Here is an 11,390-nt window from a genome sequence, read left to right on the forward strand (position 1 = left end):
ACAGAGTTTATTTTTAGCACTTTAACTATTGAAGTCCAATTCAACAAAAGCTGTGATGGGAATTGGTAAGGTTACTGTCACGGAGCCTTCGTCTTATCAGTTCACACAGTTCTCACCTTCGAGACATATAGTTGCCATGTTTTCCAACGTGTTGCGGTTGAAAATTTATGTTCACATTATACTATGTGAGCCTGTATAGTTTGCATCATGCACACGAATATTACCGTGCATTTCAAGGTGGTCGTATGTCGTATCTGTGTTTCTTTATTGTAGTGAAATATAGGGAAACAAATTAATTAAATGAATTGATCTAATAATTTGGATTTTTAGCCCTCGTTCAACAGATATTAAAATGTCAGCTCATTCTGGGGCTGGGAAGTAAAACGTGCAATTTGACTGGACACAATCCCTCTATCCCTGGTCTGGAAACGACTAGCGTTCTTTTGTCTCGAGCCGCGGTGCGGGTAAACAAACCGTTCACACCTGGGCCGAGGGAGTCAGGAAGTCAGACAGATTACAATACCGTCAAAATGTTCATTAAAATCGGAAAATTTACCGTCATGCAAAGCGATACCTTATTGTATGACTTCACTTTGACTTCAAATTCGGGCAACCACAACGTAATCAAACATGTAAACAAAATTATCACTATGAAATGTGTTTTTTTTTTAAACGGTGCTGCGCATCAAAACCAGCCTACCAACTCATATACATCCAGTTCCTACAATGTAAAGATTAATATTGGGAATTATGTTCATCTTCTAGTTTTTAGTAGGGGAAAAACTTTGCGTGCCAACATGCTGACATCGCTAAACAAATCTTGTCAAAATGGCGTCGTTCTTGTTAACGTGGTCGATCGAAAAACCTGTGATATTTCTGATTCTTGGGGTTCATAACAGTTCAAGTCAACTATACAACAACTATTGACTTTATTCTATGCAAAAGTATATAACAATGCTTCAATGTTTGTATATAAATGATTTTTTTAGCACAGAATTGAGTACATTGTCATTTCAAAACGTCGCAATTTGCATTTACAATCTAAAAAGCATCCATAAAAGTCACTCAATAAAACATTAATAAATTGCGGTGTGACAAAATACAAATCAGCCCATCAATTTTTAATGATATGTTTCGATCATAAAATGTCAAAATCGAAGACAAATATTGGTTTCGCGCCGAGAAGTATGGTAAATAAAATTTCAATCACCCCAAAATCAAAAACGACAAATATCTGGGTAAAGGTATGAACATTTTTTGCGAAAATGTGTCGTTGCAAGTAAAATAGATGAATTAAAGAACTACTCGCCAGCTAAAATATGACCTTATGCAGATATCCTGATTAAAAAAATTATGTGAAAAAGCACGAATTCTAGAATAAACAACTAAGTTGCAAAAAATACATAATACTGACGATGTCAAAAATAGTGGCCGGCTGCGTACTGAATACGTGACAATGCATTGCCCATACCCGCAACGCGCCTTTGCCAGGGAAGGAGGCCAATTCACACCTAATACAATGACCGTTTCCAGACTGGAGATAGAGGGACTGTGGACTGGACAATGAATTGAAAAAAATATCTCAAGTATTGCCAGAGAGGGTGCACTTAAAATACGCGTTGGCTATATACCATCTGTCAGGATGTAGTTGTGAGACTATGTCAGAATATATATGGCTAGAGAAGATGTGACTCGTGCAGTTTGAGTGTGTTTAATGCCCATATGAGTTGCTTTGCTCATATTGTAATGACGGCATTTGAAAAAGTCTACAGCTAAATCTGCTGTTGGATTTCCCAAGTTAGTAGTTGATAGTTGTGGGGATCCGGTATTCGACCATCTCCAATATGACACGGGAAATGTAAGCTGACGTGAAAATTGGACACTACATGAACTGAATGAGCAAGGGAGAACTATCCCTAATTAAGCTTGTAGTAAAACATATCAGACATAATCATATTAATTAACAATCATAACTATTCTTTATTGTATTGGGTTTTTCTCTTCTTGTTTATTTGTTATTGTTTCGTGCGAGTTTGTGTATTATTATCGGAGTGTTTTTTTATGATGAAATATGTAATAATTGTGACTGATGCAAGAATTGAATTTCATCTCATTCAATGTGCGGGGATTACAAGGATATAAAAACGAATGAAAATGTTTAGCTGGATTAGGAACTTTAAAGCTAATATTCTTCTTCTTCAAGAAACGCACAGTCTAGGAACAAATTATCATTTGTGGTGTTCACAGATGAAAGGTAATGTGATATTTTCTAATGGGACGAGGGGTCAAGGGGTGTAATAATAATTATTAGAAATATATAACCGAGGTGAATAGTGTTATTAGGGGTTCTGAAAATCGTTTACTAATCCGTCAGATAACCACTGGTTAATAATTTTTTTATTATAAATACATATGATATGAATTACGAATTTGATCATTGTAATTTTTTAAACATCGTTAACAAAAATTTACACAAAATTAATATTACGCCTGATACTCAAATAATTTGGGGAGGTGACCATAATTATGCATTGGATATTGTTTTCAATCGTAAAGGTGGCAAATCAAGAGTATGGCGGCGAACATTAGATTGGTATAAGAAACAAATGGTGACATTTAGCCTCGTTGATATCTGGCATATCCAAATCCAAACTCTTGTTGCTTTACATTGAGTCGTTACAGACCCCTCACACAGAGTAGAATCGATTATTTTTGGTTATTGCTATCTTCCATGTTATTCACTACAATAACTCTATTGGGCAATAACTCTATCCATTTTCATTAAAAATCAAAACGAGGGCCCTTCATATTGGAAATTTAACTTTATGAAAGCGAGTATATCAAACAAATGACACACATTTTCCTAATAGGTTACAAGAATAAAACAATCTGAGAAATCCGCTTTTTATTTAGAATTCAATGAAATTTCGTATACGGGATCTTACGATTACCCATTCAAAGAAAAGAGCTGCAGAAAAAAGAAAGACGATTCAGAAAATAAATATTAAAATACTAGCCTTGGAATTGGAATTTAATTCGAATCCATCGGAACAGCTGTTAGATAGGCTGGTAGGAAAAAGAAAATCACGAGAAGAAGAATATGACTATATAACTGAAGGGTGTATAATTAGGTCGATAGCCGATTGCCACGAAATGGGTGGGGGTCAAAATATGTTCTTGACCTAGAAAAGGCTAACCAGACTAAAATTCAGATAAATAATTTTATTGATAGATCAGGAAATATAAAACATATGCAAAAGAATATTTTATCAGAGATCAGGAAATTTGATTCAAAATTGTTCCGATCAAAAGTTGTGACTGATAATACAAACATTGATAAATTGTTGAACCCCTATGAGGCTTCTCCATTTAAAAGATTCCGACAACAATCTTTTTGAAGGTCCAACGATGATCTTAGTACCAAATTTTGCAAAACATTTTGGGCTTTGGTGGGTCCCTGTGTGGTGAAAGCATTTAATTATGGGTATGGGATGGGTAAATTATCAATTACACAAAGATAGGCAGTGATATCACTACCCCTTAAAACAGAAAGGACCTCAGATTTATTAAAAATTGACGCCCCGTTTTGCCCTCCCTTATTTCTGAACTCCAGTCTGCCTTTGTTAAATGTATACTGACTGTGTACGTCAAATAAACGATCTTATGAACTACACAAAAGACAGTAATATACCTGGAATTTTATTTTGCATTGATTTTGAAAAGGCATTTGACTCTTTGGAATGGCAATATATTTTTTTGTTCTAAAGAAATATAATTTTGGGGGAATCATTAAATTATTGTTTCTACTATGATATTTCAAGTTGTGTAATGAACAAAGGCTTTTCAACTGGGTACTTTAACATGAATCGAGATGTAAGACAAGCTGACCATTTATTCTTCGCTTTGTTTATTACAAGTTTAGAATCATTGCTAAATTCTATACACGCGAAAGTAATAAAATAATTGGTATTCAGATTGGTCCAAATCAAGTGAAATACACTGCTTATGAAGATGATCTCACCATATTTGTTCGAGACTTGGTGTCTGCTACTATTTAGCTCTTTTAGAACTGTATCAGGGCTGAAGGTAAAACGGAAACAATGTGGATAGATAGCTGGAGACACCGAACGACAAACCTTTATAATTTAAATGGTGTTCAATCTGTGTTAACATTGTCGGTATATATTTTTCATATAACGTTGATCATGCGACTTAAAAAAATCTCCAACTAAATATTGAAAATTATATTTGATCCATGCTTAAAACAACTGGAAATTATACTTCCAAAAGGTGTGAATTGTCTTAAATTCAAGTTGATTTGCGTCCTAGTGTAAAATCAATCCCTTGAACTAATAACAATTGTTTCTCCATGTAATTGATCTTTTCTTAGTTTAATAAATTAATTTTACCTGCATCTATGTCTCATACGTATGATTTATCATTTTCCAATCTCCGAAATGAACAAATTTGCAAACATGGATTCATGCAAATTAGCGACAGGTCTTTTGTTCCAATTTTGGTGATTTGTTTATTTCAATATTTAGTGAGACACGAATAATAAATAAAAAGTGTGTTACAGTTTTTTTCAACCGTTCATCTAGTGATAACAAAACAATGTTCTAATTTGCATGAACACACTGAAACTGTTTTTGACGGCTTGATCTGAAGCAAAACGTTGCCATACATCACCCAGTATTACTGACTATTTTAACATGGCAAGCTGATCTACATTTCTAACAAATTGTAATTTTATTGGTCCGCATGAAGAACAATCATTCCTGAAAATGGATTTTACAAACGTCCATTAATAGCCGTTGTGGCTGTAAATGAAATATCATTGCACTTAGTCAAAACTAACACATAAATATATCCACCAGCACCAACAATTACATGGCCGAATTAGGATTAGGATTAGAATTGCACGTGTACATTATTGTTTTGAGTATTTGATAGGAGAAAATCGACATTAACCAATTACAGTCAATGTTATACATTTTGTTCAGGCCACAATGTAATCAATGCTTTGTGAAACATTTTTAAGACAACAATAAAATAAGACAGAAATTATTTTTAATCTATCAAATATTAGTGTATTTTAACCCACATACATTACGAATGACTACTGTGTGATCGAACATGGCTTGAGGTCTGTGAGTGTCAACCTTTCCAGGAGGGGAAAAAACAACAGTGACTTTTAATGTTCGGATCGATATTAGTTCATCGACATGATCGGTCGACCCAGTAAGACGGCCACCATAACAGCAGCAGCACTCGCGGAATCTAGAAGCGCGCGTATTAGATGGATTTTATTTGGCACAATAAGTAAATATTTATCGCAAAAATTAAAATAAACGATAAAGAAATAAACGATGAAATCGATTGTGTCGCATTATCTTGTTTGATTGACACTTGATATTGATGAGTATTCATCAAATTATCAACAACTGTCCATTGCTCATGTTTTATTCCAACCAGAAGGAGCTATAAATAACCCATGCGTTTATTTCTCAAATATTTATTATATGGTAGGTTCCATTGGTGGTTCTGCAACGGCAAATGGCTTAGAATTATTGGTGATATACACTAACAATCAATTATATCAAGCCGATCTTGAATTTCAATCAATAGTTGGTCCATTAACCCCTGACGTACCCTTGATTGATGTTGATATGTCGCCAAAGGGGTGGCTAATTGGTGTAACAGATGCATATGAATTGGTACATATGGAATCGCTAGAAAGTGGAGTATGGTCAAGACCTATTTCCGGAAGTGCTAGCGTCATAAGTGTATGTGTGGGTTCACCGAATGACGAAATATTTGGAATAACTGAAAATAACGAATTGAAAGTGCGAACAGACGTCAACTCATCATGGGCAATTGTACTAGATGGATACCAAGAACAGATCATAAAAATAATATTTAGTTCCGAACTACTCGGAATTACGTTAAATACTTTACTTTATCTCACCGAATCTGGATTATGGGTGAATACTGGGGTTGATTTTGGTGACTATATCATTACAGATTTGACTGTGATTGGCAGAGGTGATTTGTATCCAGCGGGAGTGCATTCAGGCATAATAGCTATTTGTTATACTGGAGTACAAAGTGGCGGAAGTGAAGGTGTGTTGTTATTAAATTGTTGTTTCCATACATGCTTTGTATCTTGTAGTTGTTTAATGACATTGACATTAACTCAATGTGCAATATTGTTCAATGTTGTTGTCAGGTAGTAGAAAATGCTGACTTACGCTGACTTTGTAATATCTCTGTTATTACAATATGTATTATTGTCATTAATATGTTACTCTGTTAGGGTCTTAAATCTAGCATATGGTAATACTTTATAATTTTAAGTTTTAATCAATCCCAATGATTGGAAATGAGAGGCATAAACCTAATTGTTTTTATTACGCAATATTTCATGTTGTTCTAGAGTCTCGTCTAAATCAAGTTTCAAGGATTTCAGATTTTTGAATATTGTAGCTATTCTGCCAATAATAACTACATCGTGATCATTATTCATTGTGTTTACTTAGGTTCATATACACTTCTGGTTGGAATTGACAACAATTTATACATGCGTGATAAAAGTAACAATGAAATCCCTGTACAAGATTCCAGTGGGATTATAGATGTTATGGTGATGACAGATGGTTCATTGCTCGCTGTGGATACAAGTAACGAGCTGGTGCGGAAAATTACAATAAATACTCAGGGATGGCCTGAGAAAATACCAAACTCTTGTTGTGTGATTAGTGTAGACTGCATAAAAGATTACATTATTGGTGTTGGGATTGATAACCAGTTGTATATAAAAGAAACATTGAATGTTGAATGGAAAGGCCCAGTTCCAGAGAGTGGTTTTGTGACAAAGGTGATTGTACATATAGATGGACAAACTATTCTCGGAGTGAATACAAATGGTGCAGCAGTAGTAGTTACTGGTTCTACGCCTTTCTGGCAAGATGTAGGAACCGATTACGCAGTGAAAGATTTTACCCCAAAACAAGATGGTTGTAATGAGGCAATAACGGTCGACAATCCTACATTTCAAGCAATATGTCGCAGTGAAATACAGAATGCAGCTGAGGGAACTGGTCAGTATGCAGATAGATCAGTTATGTCGTCAGTTTTGATGATATAAATTATAAAACTAGAAATGTTTGCACATGATTTAGCATCATTACAACGTAAATCACATATTCGTTTTTATTATGTTATAGAAGTCTCCCACACTACATATCAAGCAAGTCACTATGCAACAGGAGAATTAGATCAACGCAATGTTATTGCTGTTGGCGCTGATGGTTATCTTTATACGGGAATCCCACTAGGTGGTCATGTTTACCAATACAGTGAACCAATACAGGGTTCATGTTGTGTGAAAGATGTGGCTAACCTACCTGATACCACACTAATTGGTGTTCAAGAAGACGGCAGTTTGTATGTGAAACCAAGTTTAGTGGACAGCGGCTGGATTAAAAGTACCACAGATAGTTGTTGTATTGTGAGTGTGGATGTAATGCCAGGTGGAGCAATAGTTGGAGTTGGAGTTGAAGAAGTGTTGCTCATAAGATCAAGTTTAAATGCTGAGTGGGATAAAACAATTTCTACTGACCTGTGCCTTGCAAAAATAACTGTATTGCCCAACAACCTTGGTATAATTGGGATTAGTGAAAATAGTTCACTCAGTATTTTTACATTTAATGATATGTGGAAGACTCTCGAAAACGACTTAACCGATTTATCTATCACTGACCTGGCTGTCGATAAGAATGGAAATTATGGCATTTTGATTCCTGGAATGTCAGAAGGGCCAGACGGGAATAAGATTCACATAATTAGTATGACTTATGCAGATTTTCCGCAAAAAGGTATGTTCTTATCATATGATTAAGATCACTCTATTTTGCCATAGAATGGATCAAACTTAAAGTGCCTGTGCAATGCCCACCCTCACGTTTCCCATTTTAGATCTGTGTCCCACTGAAATGGGTAGTTATTGATTTTTTTGCTGAAAATGATTACTCGTATCCAAGTAAATTTGGGATATTTTTCGTGTTGTAGCCACGCCCACCTATCGTGAAACGGTCGACTGTTTCCGGATTTCCGACTCTCGCCGAAAGTGCGCCACCAAATGACAAAATGTGAGGGGAAGTCATACCCCTGAGCCGTAATAACACTGGTCGTTCAGTATACTTTTAAACGATATACATTTTTCGGTAGGCGTTTTTTCTTTTTTTTTTTGTCTATTTTATTTTTTTGAGAGAGAGAGTTTTTAGATGTTGTGTTGTGGGCAGTTGCAGTGAAACGTATAGCCATAGTGTATGTATTCACACGTTTCTAATCGATCCGAAAGTGCGACATCACTTAACCTTAGATTCATTTTTTTGAGAAAAACTGTCCTCGTTCATAAAAAAAAACGACTAGGTTTAAATAGAAACGCCGACAACGTAAACCTGGCGCAACACTTTTGAAAGAAATAGATTCCGGACCAGCCCATGATCACCGAGGCGGATTTCAGAAGAGAGAGAGACGTCCGGCAAGTGTTTCAAATCAGTTGACTTTTTTTGCGATCCTGGTTATCGTTTTATAGAGACCATTTAGTTCCTGTTAAGTAAAAGGTAGCAATAATTTTGACAGTGACACGAAAACGAAGCGTCGGACAAACAGGAAATTACACAGCCCTTACACACTGCTAACTGTTTTCATTTTCGAAGGCTAAAAGTTTCTGAATTGTTTGGTGATTGGTGTTGAATGTCGAATTCACACCTCTGTTCTTTTTTACCTCCATGCTTGCAGCTTGATCTGCGTAATAATTTATGAAATAAGAATCCGGGCTTGGTCAATGTATTTCACCAAATAAAGTTTTAATACGATGTTATAATTATGACAATCACGCCATGGATCACGCTAACTCGAATCCACTCTGAATTTATCTGTATGTGTGTCGATCTCGATTATTTTTGTTATCCAATTAAACGCCGCTTTTAACGCACTTGCCCTCGCCGTGACCCGAGGCGTTCACCTATTTCAACAAAATGTCAATTTATTTCCACGCGGCTGTCATTTATTTAGTAACTGTGATTTGTCGTTTTTTTAATTATTTTATAGTGATCACTATAGTCTAATGTTTAGAATTTCAAAATATGTTCTTTTTTATTTTAATTTTGAAAGTTTTACTCAGACGATCGATGAAATAAAACAGTGTAGTGACGTGCCTAGTAACCTGCTAAATAACGAGATAATTCCGACGTCAAATTCTATTTTGTCCAGCAACAGTGTACAAACGTGCGCCGGTGTCGGTGACGATCACGGTGACCAACTACACCAGAACGGACATATTTCGCATCTAACTCAACCTCATGCAACAACAATTGATACTATGTGTTCATTATGGTCCATTCTTCCTCGACGAACAAGTACATAAGTGACAATATAGTCAAAGACGAGAAAACTGCACAAGAAATTTGCCTTATTTACACGTATCGGCAATGCAAGCTGCCATGCGACTTCCCCTTCTGACGTCACAAGGGGAATTTATGTATACAAATGAGAAGCTAATGAGGAGCCTCGTTTTAAAATACACAAAATTAAAGTTGCCGTAGACTGAGTTTAAAACACATTTTTTCACTTTAAAAAAATAATTCATGCTTAGAAACATAAAAATTAATAATATTTATGTACCAATTGATAATTTTAGGCGTGAAAATAGCAGGCATTTCACAGGCACTTTAAGTAACAATAATTTAAATAAAATGTGACATATATGAACTAGTTTGTAGAATTCGGGAGCATTTGTCTATATAAAAATAGTGAGTGCAGAAAATATCCCCTTAAAGCGTAGGGGTCGTCCCCTGGAATCGAGTCCCAAGCGTGATTGGTACGAACGTATAAAACAAAATTACTTAATTGGGTTGTCCACTTTTAAAGTATTTTATATAAAAGAATGCATTCCTGAAAATGTATGACAATTAAATTTTTTGGTTGGCCGATCTACGAAGGTGAATGAGGTCCACTACATCAAGGAGCATTGTCATCACAGGGCTGTAGATTTTATGAGTATCACAATAATAACAACATTAATATCCGCTATGACAATAGTAGTGTAAATTAATGTTAAAATAGCCTGTGTAGGTAAACTTTTTATCAATATACACAGGCAAATGAAATATGTGACCTATGTAACGAAGTCAGTTTGTATAGAAAGTAGTAATACCTTCTCACAGTGATGAATGTCAAAACAATGAAGAATACACACTGATGAAAATTAACAGTGGTGATTTTAAGGCATTAAGATATATTTTTCAATTATTCATTTACAACTTCTTTGTTTGTTTTAGAAGCTACTTTGAATGTCACGAGTCGATTACAGTCTACCCAGACGGCACCCACTGGTAAGTTACTTTAACAAAAATCCCTTAATACTGTATTTAAGTTGGATACTTTGGATATAAATTATGTTATTATTAGTTGGATATAAATTATTTATTATTTGTTTTATTTTTATGCAGATTACAAAAAAATAACAACTGGTAGTGGTTTCATTGGTCAAGATAATTCAGGTATTGCCGGGAGCAGCGGATCAGGTATTGAATCATTAAAATATACTACACTAATGAGAATTTGTTAAAAGGCATTACGTAATTGTTGGCTAATCTCTTCCCAAGGTACAACAGCAAAGATTATAATACCACTGATTATAGCTATTATTCTGATTGGCGGGTTTGTTGGTGTTAGGTACACCAGAAAAAAACAAGAAGAAAGAAAAGAGGAAGTTACAAAAAAGAAATCTAGTGCATCAAAATCTATTCCGGGAAATCGACAAAGACCACCAGAAGGATCCAGAAACTCAAATGGAAAAAAATAAGTTGTTGGCTAATAAACTGTATATCGCAGATTGTATATAGTTACGAGCACCAATCTTGTATTATTTGATTGCCTATAATTTTAGGAAAGCACTGATGAAATAAAACTACACATTTGACATCCATCGATTAAGTTTAATATAAATGTGTTTATTTTTTTTAATTTCTCAATGCAGATTAAATGATTAAATGACAACAATTAAACATACCTCTTTAATATTCAATAACTTATATTACCTAGTTTTACCAAGTGCAAGTTATATATAACAAAAACAAAATATTAATAAAGAAATGAATATTTGATCTAATTATGTGCTGCTTCTTCTTCTTTTCCTTAAAAGGAGAGAACGTCTATTTTTTGGCTCCCGCAAAATAGCAATACTGCAGTTTATGATATGGATTCATTTATTCTTGTTGTACATTGATATTTATGAAGAAACCCTGATCACAGATAACGAACTAGTACTGTATTCACTGTAGAATTTGAATAGCTTTTTCTGGTGACTGTGGTGTGGGGTC

General features: G+C 34.8%; 1 protein-coding gene across 1 annotated transcript; it reads left to right on the top strand.

The window, feature by feature from the left end:
- The first annotated feature begins 5,522 nt into the window (after positions 1-5,522).
- On the top strand, positions 5,523-10,908 carry LOC146725406 (uncharacterized). The gene is made up of 6 exons (XM_085496341.1): positions 5,523-6,123; positions 6,540-7,100; positions 7,227-7,877; positions 10,347-10,400; positions 10,518-10,592; positions 10,674-10,908. Exons 1-6 carry the CDS (start codon positions 5,523-5,525, stop codon positions 10,871-10,873), a joined length of 2,142 nt encoding a protein of 713 aa, XP_085352467.1. The 3' UTR covers positions 10,874-10,908.
- Positions 10,909-11,390: the final 482 nt, after the last annotated feature.

The sequence above is a fragment of the Saccoglossus kowalevskii genome, unplaced genomic scaffold, assembly GCF_978046115.1.
Source record: "Saccoglossus kowalevskii unplaced genomic scaffold, keSacKowa6.1 SCAFFOLD_164, whole genome shotgun sequence".
NCBI lineage: Eukaryota > Metazoa > Hemichordata > Enteropneusta > Harrimaniidae > Saccoglossus > Saccoglossus kowalevskii.